General features: G+C 28.6%; 2 protein-coding genes across 4 annotated transcripts in view; one reads left to right on the top strand and one right to left on the bottom strand.

Annotated features, from left to right (window-relative positions):
• The window catches only part of LOC105112073 (uncharacterized), a 5,877-nt gene extending 4,163 nt beyond the window's left edge, over window positions 1-1,714 (top strand). Inside the window, exons 8-11 of the mRNA XM_011007645.1 lie at window positions 87-107; window positions 963-989; window positions 1,078-1,210; window positions 1,310-1,714. Of these exons, the coding sequence (XP_011005947.1) occupies window positions 87-107; window positions 963-989; window positions 1,078-1,210; window positions 1,310-1,364 (236 nt within the window). The 3' untranslated portion in view covers window positions 1,365-1,714. The remainder of the gene's footprint in view (window positions 1-86; window positions 108-962; window positions 990-1,077; window positions 1,211-1,309) is intronic.
• A 6,803-nt stretch (window positions 1,715-8,517) lies between these two features.
• LOC105112071 (pto-interacting protein 1-like) lies at window positions 8,518-12,351 on the bottom strand. Of its 3 annotated transcripts, none has more exons than XM_011007639.1 (8): window positions 12,079-12,351; window positions 11,313-11,423; window positions 10,858-11,108; window positions 10,646-10,772; window positions 9,752-10,025; window positions 9,205-9,337; window positions 8,998-9,084; window positions 8,518-8,743 (listed from the first exon to the last, which is right to left on the bottom strand). In XM_011007639.1, the coding sequence occupies exons 2-8, from the start codon at window positions 11,395-11,397 to the stop codon at window positions 8,612-8,614; spliced, it is 1,089 nt and encodes a 362-aa protein (XP_011005941.1). In that variant the 5' UTR covers window positions 11,398-11,423; window positions 12,079-12,351; the 3' UTR covers window positions 8,518-8,611. The 3 variants fall into 3 exon arrangements, with proteins under 3 accessions (XP_011005941.1, XP_011005942.1, XP_011005943.1); XM_011007640.1 differs by having other exon boundaries at window positions 12,090-12,351; XM_011007641.1 differs by having other exon boundaries at window positions 12,096-12,351.
• Window positions 12,352-19,888: the final 7,537 nt, after the last annotated feature.

Below are 19,888 nucleotides of genomic sequence, written 5' to 3'. Positions count from 1 at the left end.
ATGTTTTTCCTGCTGCTGGAGGAGTTACCACTGATGATGATGGTCTTGATTTTCTTGATGATGATTTGACAGATTAGTTAATATGTATGTGGCTCATCAAACCTGGAGTAAGCAGTGAGATACACGTTTAATATTTTGATAGCAAAGTGAATCGGTAATATCATAGACCGATTATCATCTTGTATTTTGTTATGCAGTATGTGATTGTTAAGGTCTTCGTACAGTCCTAATTGTTTCTGTCACATTTCCAGGTTGTCTTTCCTTTCTGATTTCTATTTTTTTTTTTTAATTTCTTAATCATAATAGTTGATCCCCACTAAGTAGCCCATCTAACCTTTATTTTCTGTCTTTGTTCTTCAATCAAATTGCTTCATTTGATTTATTTTTTCTTGACTCTGTGTTTTCTAAGTGTGTTCTTGATTTGGTATTTTGATGGTGTTGGCACTACAGGTCTACTTGTTAATGATGTCCTTCTGCCCTTTCTAATTTGATGTGCATACATGTTTGCTGCTTTTGTAACAGATAATCTTACATCTCATATTGTTTAGCAAACTATGCTGTGACTGAAGTTTAGATGAGTTAGTATTTATTAAATATCCATGTTCATTAAGTTATCAGTTTATTTATATGAATGAATGCCTCTTGTCTTTAAAAGTATGGATTCATATTGATTGTTGGAGGTCAAGTTCAAGTTCCCTTAAAAATTTAGATAAACAATTACCCAAGCATTGGAGATGCAATTCCATTTGCTTTAAATATTAAATGAATGCAATCTTGAGTTTTTTGCATGAGATCATTCAGTTGCAGTGTCTAATTGGAATATGTCATTTAGATGAGTTTGCAAACCACGATTTATGTGTTAATCACCCTGTTCAGAAGATTAAGAAGCCGTTACTTAGTTGAACTGCTATTTACTACCAATGAGAATGAGTTGTTAAAAGTTTCATGTATGGCAACCGCAGGTGCAAAAGGAGAAGATTCAGCTTCAGGTAACATTTCCTTTTTACTTGCAATTTTGTTTTCTCTTTTCTTTTTCTGGCTGTCATCACTCGATCAAACATGAGCTGTCTTGTTTAGCCACATATGCTCGAGTTGTGAGGACTGGAGTACCAAGAGCGCATGGTGGAAGAAGCAATCGTGCTCTGATTCAGATCCCTTTCCTTTTTATTATTCTGGGAACGGTTGGACTGGGGGGGTTAAATGCCACCAGGTGATTAGCAGTGTCAACCCAAAGGATTGTCAAATTTTAACCAGAAGCTTTTGTTTAGAGCATGCGGTCACATCTATCTTTGATTGTTTTGCTTCTCAGGGCTTACAAAAAGCAGAAAGAGGCGCATCCTTCTCACAACCCTTTTCTTCCGTGATGTGATATCCGCAGCAGAATCCGTTTGGATTTATTTAGAGGTTATTATTTAACCTCAGCATCAGGATGTGGTTGTGATTATGATGCATCGCATCAATGTGGTTTGGCTGTATGGCATGCTGCTCATGGGTGTGTTCATGCTCATCATCATCATTATTATCATCATGTTGACTGCAGATATAAATTAATTATCATCATCATTATTATTACATCTGAGGTTTCGCCGTCTCTATAATTTTTTAACCTTTGTGGGCAGTTAACTAGGAAATGAGAAAACTGCAGTTGTGAGATAATTTCCATGGCTTGAACTTTTGAGTTCAAGTGTAGCTATTAGAATGTATTGATATGATATCTGAAGCCTGTCATTTGGATGCCTTGTTAGGACCCTAACTGGAGGATTGCGACTTGGTTTCCAATGTATCTATAAGAACTGTCTGGACATCAGGGCATCGATCGCAAATAAAGTTTCGGATAAAAAATCCGCAAAGAACATATGAACCACCTGTTTACCAACAGGCCCTAGGTTAAAATGTTGTTAATAAATCCGAATTTTTGATTTTGGAGAAATATGATGTCAACGCCAGAACAAAACAAAAACGATTCTTTTTTAAGAAATGTGATTTTAATGTTGAAAGTTATTTGACAATCTTGATTTTGTTTTTAGTTGAACGAAAAGTACCACCTTCTCTATATTATTATTATTATTATTATTATTAACAGTATTGTACACACTAATACTTTTTATTTGATTAAAAAATGTATAATCCCCCCCGCCACACGGATAATTCTAAGGCCCGGTTTCTCTAAGCCTTTTCCTTCTGCATTCTAATTTCATACCTTAGCTTTTTCCTCTTTTTTTAAATTAAGATTTTTATTTTATTTTTTTGTTTGTTTTTTTACAGGGAGGCCTATGACATGATTATAAATTTTATGGATTAATTTGATTTATTTATCTTTTAATATTTTATTTTTTTAATTGATATTTATGTGTTTTTTTAAAAAAATTTCTACAAGGTTATTCAAATTCTATATTTATGAGATTAGTGAGCTAATCTAAGTTGATTTAGATATTTATTTTATTATTTTTTTAATTTTTTTAAGTTTTATCACTCAATGTTATTTTTAGATTTTTTTGTTTTTTTGAGGGGTTTTTCTTCAGTGTAGTCAATCTCGATTTTATAATTATGATTACAAGATTTGAAGGTTAACATAGATTGACTTTAATATTTTTTAAGTTTTTTTTAATTTTATTTTTAGTTTTATCCTTCAATCTTTTTTTAGGAATTGATTTTTTTTTATTCTTTTATGGAGTTATTTTAATTTTATGTTCATGGTTATAGACTAGCGGGTTAACCTGAGTTGATCTAGATCTTTTTTTTTTTTAGTTTTACCATTAAACATTTAGGTTGTTTGATAATTGAGTTTTATAATTTTATTCAATTTATTTTTATTAATGATTTTTTTTAATTTTTTATTGGCATGAATAATTGTTTGATTGAATAAAAAATTTATTTTAAAAAATAAAATTATTAAACACAACTGATTATATGATTCATGTTGCAAGATTAAATATTTTTTATCATATTATCTCTTAATAAATATCAATTTATGTAATTAAATGCTTGTGTAAATATTTTAATTTATAATAGAAAATTTTTTGTATCAAAAAATGTTGGAAATGCCTATATATTTTTTAATTTTTTACTTCATTAAATTAACTGATATGTTACGAAACAGATTTTAAATAGCTAGTTAAAACCACCTAATGGAGAAATTTTTGGAGCGGCAAGTATGGCTGGGAGGCAACGATGAGTATCACATCAAATACTTGTAAAGTGAAAGCAAGAAAGTCTATGACAAGGCAAAGACTTGATTAATCCATGTGGTGGCTGGCCTGTTCTTGTAAATAATTAACTCTGATCACATGACCTTTATTAATCTTTAATTCCTGGAAACAATGACAAGGTGCCTTATTCTTCAAAATTTGTAACTGTAATGTAATCCCCACTAATTCTGAGTGTAGAAATTGTATTGCTTCTCTTACTTTTGGTCAATGGAAGAAGGATACAAAGGGCAAAATCCACAGCTCACAGAAAGAGCTAAGCAGGAGGAGCAGCTTGAAATTCACTAAGCCACAGGATCTGAGCCAAGGCAAAGGGCACACCACCTTGCTTTTCAAGTGTATTTAAAAAATTTTAAAAATATATTATTTTAAAATAAATAAAAAATAAAAAATTTAATTTAAAAAAAAAACATAATGTAAAACACACTCTTCGTATCGCATCTTGACTGCTGCTAGGGGTGTTTATTTTCGGTTCGGTTTGGTTTTTATAAAAAAAAAGAAACCAAACCGGAAAAAAAAACCAAAACCAAACCGAAACCGGGTCAAACCGACCGGTTTCGGTTTGGCTCGGTTTTTCTCGGTTTTTCAGGTTTGGCTCGGTTTTTCCGGTTTGGCTCGGTTTTTTTTCCGGTTTCGGTTCGGTTCGGTTTTTCGGTTTTTTGGTTATAAAACCGAAACCGAACTGAACTGGCTGATTTTTTTAAAATTTTAATCGGTTTAATCGGGTTTTTTTTTCAGTTCAATTTTTTCAATTTTTTTCTAGTTTTCTCAATTTAATCGGTTTTTCGGTTTTTTTAACACCCCTAGCTGCTGCTGTCTAGTGCTTGTGCTGCGTTTCCAGGGTTTTTATATCCCACATCGAAAATAACTGAAAATACGCGTGTACGTAGTCTATAAAAAGAGAAGCGTTAGCCAGTTAAAAGCATACCTTTCTCGGCCTTTTGGCTAAGATCAAGTGTAGTATCTGTTCTTATCAGTTTAATATCTGATACGTGGGCCAATGGCCCACACGATATTAAATTTATTTTTTCAAGGGGGAGGCCTAGTACAGTAGCTTGCTGCTGAGGTCTTCGCGCGTCGCCTCTGCGTTGCACTGCTGCACTGGCCTGGCGTACCCTACCAATCGAAGTTAAATAATTCGAAGTAAATAAAACTGGTAATAACGTGTAAGCTGGAGATGTCGGCAGCCTCATGTTTTTCGCTTGCGCGGTATGGTACAGTACTATTCCCTCGCACTTTTAGTTGTTTTGTCGCGAATAATTTCTCGTCAACTTCCATCTTTACGAGTGGATTTCCTGAAGCCCTTAGTCTCTTGGTTGGGACTGGATTGTGGATTGTGTTAGGTGATAATGAAGATTGAAATTTTTAAAAAGTAGTTTTTACTGCTAATTGGATCAAAAATTTTTAAAGATAAAAATATTATTAGATGTTTCGTTTTTAAATACATATTAGAATTATAAATATATCAAATTGTTTTGAGTTAATAATAAGAGTTATAGACTTTAAATTATATTTTTTTTATTTAGTTATATAATAAGAAAATATAAATATTAATTTAAAATTAAATATATATTAAAAAATAAAAAAATCATGGTTGCGTAGGCAAATGAGCAAAAAAAATAATTATTTATTAAATATCAAAATATATTATACATATAGTAATTATGTAAAGTTTTGTTTTTTCGATTAATATATACTTAAAAAAGCTTTATGTAATTTCATTCTTGTAATTTCTTGAAACTATTTAATTAATCATTAAAAATTAATTAAATAATGCTTTAATCATTTTTTTGCTTATACATTTCATATGGTGAATATATTTATTATTATATTTTAACATTATGTTTTTTAAAATAATTTTATTTTAAATATTTGAATGTATCTTTCATTATTAATCTTTGCACAACTAATTAGGTTTTTTTTAATGAAAATAAACAATAAATATTAACAAACAATTCAAATATCTAATGAAATAAAAGTTTTAAATTCTTTTTTTAAACTTTTGCATCCTTTGTACATTCAAACTTTCTCTTATATATTATTTTCACATCCTTCAAATAAAAAATTATTTGTTTAAAACTAAAATGAAAATAAAATACCTAAAAACTGTATTAAAAAACTAATTTAATAAATAAATAAAAAACTAAATGCGCCAGCTCGACCTTGTAGCTAAGCACGCCTAGGCTTGTGAAAAAAACCCTAGGTATGTGGGATTTCTAGCCCAGCTTAACCTTTTATTTTATTTTTTAACGGGGTAAATCCAGTCTCTTTAATTTTTTTGAAAAACCCTAGACGACACCACATATAACTATCTAGGTTTCGACAATCACAAAGGTAACAATGGGGTTTAATTTTTTTATTTAATTTTTTTTTTTCAAACCGGTTTTTAGCAAAATATATAATAAAACTCCCTAGAAACCTAAATAAATATATTTGTGGCATCAATGAACACAAAATAGGTTATAAAACAAAAAAAATCAATTTGAATTGAAAAAACTTTCAACGCCTAGATCTACATGGATTTTTACATAAAAAATTTATCATCATTGAACTCATCTCATTAAATGAAATCCAGCAACACCAAGATTGATTTTTCATAGCTAAAATTGATGTCATCTCATAATTTTCTCTTTTCAACTAGAATATGATAACTTTCTCTCTTTTCTCTTATTTTAGGGATTAAAATGTTAAAAAAAAATTCCAAGATTACTTTACCTCATTTTGCTTTTTATGATAGATTGACTAAACTAAGAAAAAAAAAGAAAAGAAATAGCATTGAAATATATTTTTTTTTAAGCAATTAGAATTGGTTTCTAAGATTTATAATTGCCTAAAGGGTCTAATATACATACATACTTTGTGGCACCTTTTAATAAACTAATCAAGAAGACCTTATGAAAATTAAATATTTTTATATAAAAGATGTAAAATATACATTTAGCATTCTAAAAACAGAAAAGCATTTTACAAATAATTTTACCAAAGAATAAATTTTAAATAGATTTTATTAAATCCAATAGATTTTTATATATTTTTTCTAAATATTTTCTAAATTTCTAAATTCACATAAGATGAAAATGAAATTTGAATATTTAATAAAATCTATTTATTCATAAAATAGATTAATAATTTAATTAACTTTTATATCAAAATAAAAATTACAAGAACTATAGGAACTATAAACAAAGAAGAAAGAAATTATGAGGATTTAAAAACATATTTTTGTCATTTTATATTTTCCATTAATGATTCCCTTGTTTACACTTTGGCCCTTTGTGATTTTTTTATAGTTAACAAAACTTTTTAAATTTGCTATAATTTAGGCATAGAAGGGTGTAATATTTTTAAAAGAGTTCAAGAATCAAATTATAAAATAATGTGGGCATTGCAATGATTTACCTAATCATTTAATCATTTTCTTACATTCTATAATATTTATTTTGTCTTTACATTTTATAAATATTCACTAGATACTTGACTTGCATTTCATTATGAGTCAAATATTTGTTTTTTGAAAAAAATTGTATACACAAGTTTTTTCAACTTATTTTTATGGTTAAAATTTTTTTAAGAAAAAATAAAAAAATTTATCCATACATGTAATTAAATAAATTGAGAAATATATGTTACTAAATGAAAAACAAATATATAAACAATAACTAGAAGTAAAACTAGAAAAATCAGAAGATGTGCTGATTAAGATATTTAATCTTGCAGGACAAGATATTTACCCGGTTGTCTTTGCTAATTTATTTATTAAAATAATACACATTAAATTGATTGAATAAAATAAAAGGAAAAAATACTATGCAAGATTGCACAAATTAAAAATATCATCTAAAAATAAATATTTGTTATTTTAAAAATAAAGCTCATCTATACAAAAGATAAAAGAAATTATAGATAAATAACAAAAAATCTCTTCAAAAATTAAATGTATGCAAAATAACCAAAAAATAATCATAATTTAAAAGAGGTTTTATAATCAAAATAAAAAAGAAAAGGGGTATTAATATAAATATAAATAAAAAATAATTATGAAAAAATATAAAAAACATTAATTTTAAAAATTAGAAAACAATGATTATTAAAAAAAAAACGAAGGTCAGGCACTACTAAGCTTAATAAGCTACACCAACTCGTCTGACTCATTTCGTTCGGGCATGCGTGACTAAGTTTTTTTTTTGTAGTTTTTATAAAAAAAAAGATTGAGAGATGACATAAAGTCTATATCATATAGTTTCTAGTTGTTATTGGAGCCGGAAAAAGAGAGGTTATAATTTTTTTAATTTAAAAACTTAATTTTTAATTTATTTATACTCGAAACATCTTAGTTAATTTAATAAACTTATTTTTAGTTTTAAAAAATCAAAAAATCATTTTAAAATCTGAAATCAACCCTAAATTATAGATTAGATATATTTTTCTTGACAATTTCAAAATAAAAAAATTCTAATGTGAGTTCCTTTCATTAAAAGAAAATTTGATAGCAATTCTCTCTTTCTAACGTAAAGGGCCCGGATATATATAATTTATAAAATATAAGAATTATAATAAATATTTTGTTCAGATTTTCTAAATTCCTTATATATTTTTTACTTCGATTCTTGTTTTTCAATGTCATCTTCCCTCAATAAATTAATTTTTAATTTAGTCTAATAAGGTTCAAATTAAAAAAAAAAAAAAAAACAATGACACTGTTAACAGTCTATCCACAATACCATGTCAGTGAATACCCCATACGTTTTAGGTTTTTTAGTCAATAATAATTAACTGTGTATTTCGGCCTATCCTACTCCTTTGTACGGTTCCACCAACGGGACAGACCCATCACCAAATGGGAAGCAATTCCTCTATCGTTCAGGAGGCCTAAAAGTGAGACAGAAAAGGAGATGTCCGCGTAATGGAGGCGCAGACCACTTGGCCCAAATAAATGAATAAATCTCAACGCTGCACATTAGACTATAGAGTAATATAAATTTTAGAGTAATTAAAGAATTATATAATTATTAATTTTATTTTAAAATTATTAAAAATTTATATAATTATTAATTTCAGAATCTATAAAATTAATCAAAATATATCTAAAATTAATCGAGATATCTACATTAATTAAAAAAATTAAATAGAATAAATCTCATTAACAGAATATCATCTTTTATTCACATCTGGGAGAGACGGTATACAAAAAAATCCTTCTAGCAAAAAAGAAAAAATATCATATGACAACATGGACAGCTTCACACATAATGAAAAAATCAAACGCGCATCAAATAATGGGAGCTCAGGGAACGTTGTCCAGATGTTTTGCTACAAACGTCAGTTAACAAAACCTTGATATGTTATACTTGCACATGGATGCCCACTTTCACCTGCACAAACATACACCGAGCCGGGAGAAAGAATTATATGCTTGGTGCTTCTCCAGCAGGTGCTGGCCGGGCATTTAACAGGGGCTGAAGGGCTTTGACCACAATGCTCATGTTTGGCCGGAAATCAGCCTCATATTGCACACACAAGGCAGCAACAGCAGCCATCTGTAATGAAGACAAGATGAGTTCAACAGTAGCGCTTTAGACATTTGCAACCCAGTATCTTATACATGCTGTTTGTTAAGGTTTCCACCTCATGAAGGCCACATAAATCATCTAGCAATTGAAAGCCTCATTCAAATTGGATACAATGGGTCACTCATGGCAGTTTTCGAGACAACCGAACAAATTGACGAGTTGATTTTTCAATAATACAAGTTTCCTTTTACACAGAAATTTTAGAAGTGCGGCACAAATACCTTTGCAACTGCCTTGGGTGGGTACTCTCCTTGTAATCTTGCATCAACACACTGCTTAACCTTGTCCTCGCTAAGTTTTGGTGTAGCCTGACACATACAAACACTCGATAGTCAGCAAGGACAGAAAGAAAAAGGAACACACAGGTTTCGAAAGCTTAGAAAGAGAGAACAAGTGCTCGGCATGAGTCAACAAATAGTGATTAGTACCCATGTCACTAGACTCTGCTGTCCACGTGGTAAAGTGTGGTCAACAGGTTTCCTCCCAGTCAGAAGCTCAAGCAGGACAACACCAAAACTGTACACGTCACTCTTTGCATTCAATTGTCCAGTCATTGCATATCTGCCAATCACAAAGATGGTCAACGCATAGCAATCAAGGCACACACTCTCACAAGTAGTTTTGAAAGCAGGGTGTCTTAGCAATTAAACTTATGTATAAGTTGATAGCACGGGAGGAACACAAGAAAATCAAATTATAACTACAATTTACAAGCTTTCAACTATGAATAATTATCAGAAACATGCAAGTTTCCTTTTCTTATCTGAACATTTTCTAGCAAGCAATAGAGCATTAGTGGATTTTAAGTTCCGAAAGGGAAACTAAATTATCAAGTAAAAATCTCAGATAGTGGATCCAATAAGCAGCTCCGTCCTTTAGCTTCCTCATAACCACATATTAGAAAACCAAAACAGATTTTGACACAGTGACTCTTAGATGTGAAAGAAGTTTATAAATAATGGACCAATAGCTTACTCAGGAGCATGATAACCAAATATTCCCAAAACTCGAGTGGAATGAAGACGTGCTGCCATATCAGGAGCTTGATTTGACAAATCAAAGTCGGCAATTTTTGCAACATCATCATAAAAAATAAGAACATTGCTGGACTTAATGTCACGATGAACGATGTGAGGATCAGCCTTTTCATGCAAGTATTCAAGACCTTTTGCAGCACCAACAGCAATTTTTACACGCTGAGGCCATGTAAGGACAGGACCAGGCTGTGCTCCTTTAACACCTTTCCTCCCTAAATTAACAAGACATTGACAACTAAGGCATCAATCATGCAGATAATAAGAACCAACATTTCATTGTAAGATCCAAAGAACACGAGAGTATTTGCAATTTTATAGAAACATTGTAAACTCTCAACGCCAAAACAGTTACCTAATTTCGTTAAAAATCTTTTGGTGCTTGTGTTTTGACATCTATTAAAATTTCATACAAGCAAATGCTGATGAATTTCCACTGTATCCTTTTCTGAATAGCAAGGTTTCTATTGATGGGTTTGAAACCAGGAACATTTGCTATGTAATATGGGCCTAACACCACAAGGTTTGTTAGGAATGCAAAATCAAATGAATGCTGACAAAACAAGTTCTCATGAATAAAATGTTCGTTGAAATCAAATAAAGATGCCACATCATATAATTTTAATGGTGGAAGCTCTTTTCTCTGGCTACATAGGACAGCACTCGGAAAAGGATAGGAACTGTGATCAATTTTATCGTGTCTGAAAGGACTAAAAGACTCTAGCCCCAAGCATACAAAACTAGTCAGTATCAGAAACAAGACATAAAGTATCTAGAAAAATGGAATGAATTTATTAAGATTTCATAACAGCACTATTGACACAACAAGGCTTACCATGAAGAATATCATGAAGCGATCCATTAGAAGCAAATTCATAGATGAGTACACGAGAACCCCCATCTACACAATACCCAAGCAACTGTACAAAATTTTCATGCTTCAACCTTGATACCATGGAGACCTGTTGAAGCCATCCAAACATTTGATATGCCACTCAAAATTACAAATGAAATGGAATACGCAACAATTTAGGATTTCAAAGAAACCTGGGATAAGAATTCATCATCAGGTTGTTTGCTGGCATCTAATTTTTTTATTGATGCATCCTGCCCACTTTTAAGAACACCATAATATACTCTTCCATATGATCCTTCTCCTATCAATGAACTTGTCCCAAAGTTATCTGTAACTTCCTTAAGTTCATCCCCCGATATTTCAGGGACTTCAATAGGCTGGATTTTAAAAGCCTGAGCGCCCTTGGGAGCTGTTTCTGATGCATGATAATTTCCTAAATTTCCTGTTTAGTCAAATGGAAATCGGCAAATAGAATGAATAACTAAACCTGAATTCAGAAAAAAAGAAAAATAGAAGGGAGCGAACTTTTCACTAAAACATCTTAGAAAAAAAGAGATAGAGTGCACCATAAGAATAGAGGTACACATTTATTGGAAAACATAAATATATCACTCTTGCTACAACGCTTCTAGCCAAGAGATATTACCAGCTGAGCTTTTAACTGTATACTGGCCTCCATAGTCAGCAGCTTTATGGATGTCATCTTCTTCACAACAGCCGAAGCAACTCATGATTCAAAATCTTTATAAATCCCACTCTGCAACGCAAAATATTTAACACGGCCATTAAAAAACATAAAAAACAAACACGAAAGAGATCAGAAGAGTTAACATGCACATGGTTATCAGCACAAAATAATATGCCCAAGACAAGAAAATCCCACACGTTTTTTCAACATGCCATCAGAAATGGATTTATTCAAAATAACACCCAGTTTAGATACCAAAGGCACGAATAAACACAAGCTAAGGATTGTCTTCCACACTCCACAGAAATTGGCCAAGTATTCCCCTATGAAAGAAGTCAATTTGGATTTAAAAGCAAGGCCATGAAATCAGTAGAATCCCAAAATTCCCAGTTCCTCCAACTTTCTTATTAAAGAATCCCAGAAAAAATTATCGTCATAGAAACTGACATATAAAGCCGTAACTGACTCACACTCCAGAAATGCATAATACTGATATCTACTAAATAGTACAAACAAAAAGGCAATAATAATAATTAAGACAAGATTAGAAGAATATTGAAGACAATGACTCGGTATATCTCATTAAAATTACTAAAATTTACAAACAAAGAAAGAAAAGACCTGTAAATTAAACGCATGCCGCAACCTTTAGCAATTAAGCACGACGAAAAGAAATGAAAAAAATAAATAAAAAAAGAGAGAGGCAGAAGAGATGGATCCTTACAAAGAGCTGACAGTTACTATGCTTGACCAGTCACTGTGTGGGAGAGAGCAGGAGGATCTGAGACGTGGAAGGCGGCCAAGTGTGCGCAGGATAGGGAGGGATAGATTGACAGAAGGAGAGAAGGAGGGGTTTCTTTCACAACTTGTTTAGATTGATTTTTCAAGTGAACACAGGAAAATTGCAAATTTAAATACAATTTTTTTTTTATTATTATTAGATTGGCAGAAACGCGCTAAGCTTGACAGAATTGACTTTACCGCTTAAAGCTTCCGATTTCTCTAAGGTCGCGAAGTCTTAAGTACAAGGAATGATATTACGTGTCTGAAACTGATTGGATTCTGTCTACATAGTTTCTTATTAGTTATTACTGATGGGCAGTTGGGTCAAAGCTGATGACTGGTCGTCTTAGGTGGATTCATTCGTTCAACCTGTTTGGACGTTTTCTTCTCTTACTTTTTTTTCCCGGAAAATTTCTCATATTTGGTATTTATGTCCATTGCTAATCCATAAATTCAATTTTTATTTGGTAGTATTATTAATGTAATATGCATGTGCTTGTGGATATACTTATTTAAAACAGAAATATTATTATTTAATTGAATCATTTATATTTTAAAGGTAAAACGGTAGGGTCAACAAAATTAAATAATAAGTTATATTAAATTTGTCATCAACCATTTATACCAAAGAAAAATAATAAGAAATTTTTTTGTTTTATATATGTTCAATCGAAAATGAATATTAAATTCATAGCATTCGGTGTTCAAAGAGAATCTTAGAGTTTACATACGAAACACACCTCTGGAATATAGTATATAAACTAGCAAATAACATCACCATTTTTATCACAAATGAAGATTTAAGTTGAGTTATTGGCATGGGATTCCTTTTCTATTCCTTTGAATTAGAAGACCCATTGAAATTGTGAAATTGTATTTGGATTTTATTGTTATAAATTTTATAAATTGATGTCTTGAATTGATTTATTTATATTCATATAAATTTTTACAAATTTTTAGAGATACAATTAAGTTATTTCAAAACGTATGCTAGTTTAAATGTTTTTTTATTTAATGGCTCGCGCTCCACTATAACATGGATAAAAAAAAGTTAGATGTGTGAATTATAATTGATAATTTATTTTGTTTAAAACAATTATAATCTTAGACAGAATAAAGAAAAATTCATTAATGATATCAATTTTACAACCAATTTAATATTAAAAAATAAAATTAAAAAAATAGATTTATTTTAAATAATAATAATAATAATAAATAAACAACCAAATTGCTTTCAGGACCAAATGATTAGACCAAAAAAATCAATATAAGACTATAAATAAGATCCCACAATCCAACATTAAAATATATACTTTTAAGGGCATTAGATTAATTGAATTGTTTATTTTTTAAGAAAAAAACTTAGGACAACACTAAGTGTTGTTTGTTAATGTTATTAAAGTAATTTAACCTTGTAAATAAGCTTCAAAGAAACAATAGTAACCTCGACCAATTAGAAAAGTGCTAATCCACAATAATTAAAGGAGGGTGATTTTTTTTTTGTTTTGCATAAAGCAATCAATTTATGAAACTTGAAAACCTGTGTTAATTTTTCTAATCCACAACTCATTAAGTCAGAAATATCAATTTAATTAAAAAGTTTAATTTTCAACAAATTTAATATTAAAAAATAAAATTAAAAAATAAATCATATAGTACAAAACTTATCAAAATAAAAAAAATATAGCAATGAAAAGAAATGGAATCAAATTTGAAACAAGGAAAAAACAAAGAAGAATGAAATTAAAAAAAATAAAGAACAATTTGAAAGAAAATAATTGAAAAATAGGGACTAAATGTCAAAATTTAAAGAAGGGTGAGATTGAAAATAAAATGTAACTTTAAGATTAAGAATTAATTAAAATAAAACAAATAAAATCTAAAAAAGAGAGACCAAAGCAAAACCAAATAAACTTGAAGGGCTTATACGAAAATTTGAGAGTTAGGAGTAGTTTTTTTTAGGGAAAAAGAAAAAAAAAAAGAAAAAAAAGTTGTTAATAACTCATCAGACCTGAAATAAATACACTTTACAATGATCAATTAGCCTCCAAAACCAAGCTATTGAAAACTTAAATTAAAGCTTAGATTCTGAAATATCAAATGAGACTCTATACCATAGCTTAATGTTTTTATAGTTTTAAAAGCAATTAAATAATTATGTTGTACTAAAAAAGTAAAAAGACCAAGATACCTAAAACAAATCTATAATGACAAGTGAGTTAAGTGAAAAGACTATTATATCTTTAAAAGATAATTTCTATGTAGTTTTTTAAGGGTATTTTTGTCAATTCATTATTATAATCCAAGGTAAATCAAGACTAATGTACACCATTTAGTTTTTGTAATTATTTGTGTCGTGTATTATAGGTAATTGATATATTGATACAATCTATTTTACCAACTTAATATATATATATTTATATATATATATAAATTATATATATATATATATAAACATGCTTACCAAATATGTGGTTTTACTTCAAAATTCATATCTTTATTAAAATTCTTTCCATGATTCGAGATTATAGCTATTATAGATAATTTAGTCTTTGAATCTAGATTATTGTATTGTACAGTGAATCATATTAAACTTTTTTAAATGTAAAAACAATGTTCAGAAATTAGAAATATATTTTTTAATAAAAAGTATAAAATTTATAAGGGTTGATATGATATAACCTGATTAATTTGATCGGTCTAAAAACAATTAAAATAACTCCTAAGAATATAATTTAACTAAAAAAATATTCAAAACAACATCTTTTATTTTAATACAAAGACAAAAACATATTGGATTGACACAGTTCAACCCAGGTTAAGTTGTCATATCTATCATCTAGGTCCACTTGGGTAAACTTGTCAAATTCACAATCTAAGTCAAGAAATCGTGATAAACTCATAAAAAACAAATTGAAATAGATTATGAAGCTTAAATCCCAATCAGTCAAATATTAAAGTATGAAATTGAGTAAAGAAAACTCAATTTAAAGAACAATAATCTAAAAAAAAGCCCCGAATCAATATATTAAACCAACCACCTGAGTCATGAGACTAAGGTAAATTTATAAAAAATAAATAAAAAATATTATGAAACTCATTTCTTAATGAATTCAATATTAAAACATAATATTAAAAAAATCAATTAAAAATAATAAAAAATAAGCCAATACGAGTTTTTATCAAATCTGTGATCCATATTATAAGAATGAGATAATCGTATAGAAAATAAATCAATTATGAATTTCAGAATCCAATAAATCTAAATATTTAAGAATAAAATTCAAAATAAAAAACTTTTAAAAAGCACTATTATAATATAAAGTGATTTTATAAGGTGGTGGACAAGAATCCATTTCTTCCTAAAGTGTTTGTTAAATCCAATAAACGTCTTAAAAAGAAAAAACAAGTGGAATTTGTTTGTCCGGAAAAGTTAGTATAATTAAGAATATGTGTTGTAATTTTGTTCATAATTACTATAATACTTAAATAAAAAATAGTAAATTTTATCCAAATCAACCCATAAACTGGAAAAAAAGAAGAAGAAGATTATAACAGTTTCAATGCCAACTTGCAAAATAGAAGAAGATCATAACAGTTTCAATGCCAACTTGCAAAATAACATCCTAGAGTGAACCTTTTGTTCGCCGATTTAAATCACCGATTTTCAGATCATCACAAGATTTGTTTTAAATTATAAAATAAATCATTGACAATCATAAAAGGTTACAAGAACATGCTGGATCATCATCAACCTACCATGTATGGGACCCTAGAACATGTTGCACATGCCATTGCTCGAGAGATATTCCACAGAAAAGAAGACAAATCACCAAACTAATCCTCCCAGATGGAATTAACCCCTTCAAAGCATCGAAGAGATCCAAGCAGGAAATCCCGTTTTCCGGCTGCAAATCTTGTCTCCATTCCAAAGATCCCGGAATTTTTTATAAACCTTGAAAGGTTATAAGAAACCCGATGCAAGAAGACTCAAAATCTATGAGTAAATATATATTTTATTTTATTTTTTCTAGATTATCAATTCATGACGAAACGGAATGGAATTAATAATATTATTTAAAACGAACAAAATCAAAAACAAATCTTTTTCCCTGAAAATGTCAATTCCAGATGAAATGGAATGAAATTGATAACCTTGCTTAAAACAAACAAAATCAAACACAAATCCTTCTCCCTAGAAAAAAAAAATCTCAAACTATGAATTTGTCAACAATGAGAAAATTCTTTGTAATTAATTAGATTGATTTAGCTAATTAATCCTATTGAGGCCAAAGTAAAATTATAAAGCGCAGGCTTTTTGTGAAAAGAATCACCTCACAGATGGGCTCCGCACCAGGGCCACCAGCCCATGAGGAGACAATTGGGCCACTCTTGCTTGCTCTCGTCAGCTCCAAGAGAATCTTTTGCTGGCAAGAAATAAAAATAAAAATTCCGAGTGTTATTCCATGTATTATTCAAGGAAGTCAAGTCAATGTAGATAAAAAGAGAATTGTCTAAAAGTGAACTTTGTAGAAACTTTATATTATTCTATTTTTTATTTTTAAATATATATTTTATTATAGGAGACGGAAGAAAACTCTCTTATCAGGAGAAAATGTAACATGGCCGAAAGACTTCCTTGGATTGAATAAGTTTCATGATAAAAGTTTAAAAAACAAACCATGATTTTTAAGCATGCTATTTATATGAAAAAATAAATATTTTTAAATTTAATAAAACTGTTTAAAAATATTTTATAAAAATTAAATAAAAATTATTATTCAATCATAAAAATTTTTATTATCAAGTTTCTAGATAAAATATACATGATTATTCATATTGATAGTTATAAAATTTTTATCTAATTATTAATAATTATTAATTTTAGAATCTATAAAGATTAGATGAAATATATATAAATTGATTCAAATCTTTTATATAAGTAAAAAAATAAAAAACTATATGTGTAGAATTGCATATCATTTGGAAGGTAGAACAATTTACGAAGACGACAGGGAACTTTTTTCCTAGCTAATAATTCTCCGGCGACAGACCTGCAAGTCCGATCATCGATTTTGTTTTTTTTTCAATTTTCTTACGAATAAAAAGTTAGGGACCGCGAAAAGGTGCTGCTTTTATCGTCATTGTGGAATGTTACGTTTGCCTAATGTCGTGGACAATACGTTTATTGGAATCGCAATGTACAGCTTGTGAAAAAGTCATTAGTGTTTTTGTCATTTTCATTAAAATTACAAAGCTTGCAATTAGCTGTAGAATTATATTTTCTACCAGATTTATTTGCATTGCAAAATTGATTGAATGTAAATTAATTTATATAGTTAACCATTAAAAATATTAAAAAATATATAATTTGGTTCATGGGTTTTTGTTTTTGTGTTCTTACTATTATTTATATAATAAAATTACAGTGATACCACTTAAGAGAGAAACCATTAAGCTTGCACGAGGAGGCTTTTACGTTTTTTTTTTTTTTTTTTTTCTAACAATGAACTTAATGGATTACCTTTTAAATCAAGAAATTATATGCATGGTTTTAGGGGTATTTTTGGTTTTTAATTATGTTTTTTTTGTTATTTTTGGGTTAACCAAGGGGTTGTTTAGTAATTTTACAAGATTAAATATTATTAAAAAACTACTCATGTATGCAATACCTATAAATATCCTCGCACATTTCAGGCAACGCGTGCTAGATCATCCGATTATTAGCAATGATGTTTGGTATTGATGGAGCCATATAAATGAAGAAGATGCAGTTGAGCACCAATGAAATTTTTTTTCATTTTCTCTCTTCTAGCTTAAAAATTTGCACATGCCTTTTCAAAAAGTGAATGTGTTCTCTTGTTTTTATTTTTATTAATTTTAAATTTTATTCCTTTTATTTTTTTTTTAATATTTTAATATTTTTTTTCAATTTATCTCTAAATATTTTATTTTATTTATTTATTTTCATCAAATTCAGTTTTTATTCTTTTGATTTTTTTTTGTATTGTTTATCCTTTTATTAATTTTCTTATAATTTCATTCTTTATCATTTTATTTTATTTAATTTTTTATCCAATTTTAATTATCATTATTTTCATTGTTATTTTCTTTTTTTTTCTTGATTTTATTTTTATTTTTTTCCTCAACATGTTATTTCATTTTTTTAATCCAATTTTAGTTCTTATCTTTTAATTGTTATTTTCTTATTATTTTCTTGATTTTTTTAGTTTTTCCCCTTGATATTTTATTTCATTTAATTTTTCATCCAATTTTGGTCATTTTTTTTTATTTGTATGCTCTTATTATTTTCTTGAATTTTTTTAGTCCCTAATTATTTTCTTTCATTTAGTTTTTATATTAGATTTAGTCCTTATTATTTTAATTATTATATATTTTGTTTTATAATTTTTTAATGATTGGAGATTTTAGTTCATGGTTTTTTAATCTGAATGTCACAACTCGGGTCAATAGTTTAGAATGTTAACTCAGTTTAAGTTTGGATTTTTAGGTCCTTTATTAAATTTTTTTTTTTAATTTCATCATTTAATGAGTTCATCTTGATTTCATATCACTGAGATGGATTAGTCAAGTTAACCCAGATTTACTTGGGTTGTTTTTTCATTGTTTTTTTTTATAAAATTAATTTTCTTTTCAATTTCATCGTTTGACATTAAATTATTAACTATTAAGTTTTATAATTTTAAATCTAATTTTTTTTATCTTGATTTCATATTATAAGTTATAAGTTAGTCCTACTAACTCGTATTTACTCTTTTTTTTTTCAATGTTACTTTTTTAAAAATTAATTTTTTCAATTTTATTCTTTAATATTATATTTTTAAAATTTTTTAGTAAATTTTTTATTTTTTTTATGAAGTTATCTCAATTATAAATCTCCAGTTGTGTGCTAATCAAGTTTATTTAGGTGGGCTCATGTTACCATTATACCATTACATGAATATATGTTTTCTGTACTAGAAAAAAATTATCCCAGCTTATAATATAACACAAGCTATCAATTTAGCAGTTACTCGAGTTTCATGTCTAAAGATTCCGTATATTAGAAATGGCTTTTGAATGGATAGTATACCAGCTTGTTAGGTTGGAAGGCATAAAGGTATGTTTAGAATTGTAATAGATATTGTTTTAATATATTTAAATAATTTTTTTTAATATTAATATATTAAAACCATCTAAAAATATATAAAAAGATTTCAAAAGTGTAAAAACAAACATCCTCCCCTTAATTCCGCTCCTGCTGCTAACGACAGCAAAACCTCTTAACTAGACGATGTTTTTATTATTTTTCAGAGAAAACAAACGAAAAACAAAGACGGGAAGGAGGGGAAACCGAGTTATAGAGTAGTGGTAGAGAGAATATATGCGTCGGTTCATGACACGTGAGTGGTTAAAGGCGCCATGAATGAGAACAATAGAAAAGCCATGTGAGCTGTGAAGAATTGGTGAAAGATATCTACACGGCTTCGTTGGATTCGTGGCTCACGTGCCCGCTGCCACCTCATAGCCCAACCATAGGAAAGCCAAGATCATTCAGATTTTAAGGCAGAATAAAGTTGATGCAAAAATGCAATGCTAGTGCCTTCTACAACTACTAGCTATTTTTTAAATGTTTTTTTTAGATAAAATCAGGTTTTCCCCATATGTTTTTTATATTAAAAAATTAAAAATCTAAATTAAAATTTTTATATAAATATCTAATTAAATAAATAGATAATCATTTACATAAA

The sequence above is a fragment of the Populus euphratica genome, unplaced genomic scaffold (assembly GCF_000495115.2).
Source record: "Populus euphratica unplaced genomic scaffold, PopEup_1.0 scaffold322.1, whole genome shotgun sequence".
Taxonomy (NCBI): Eukaryota; Viridiplantae; Streptophyta; class Magnoliopsida; order Malpighiales; family Salicaceae; genus Populus; species Populus euphratica.
The sequence above is the reverse complement of the archived record's forward strand: the minus strand, read 5'-3'. Positions and strand labels throughout refer to the sequence as shown.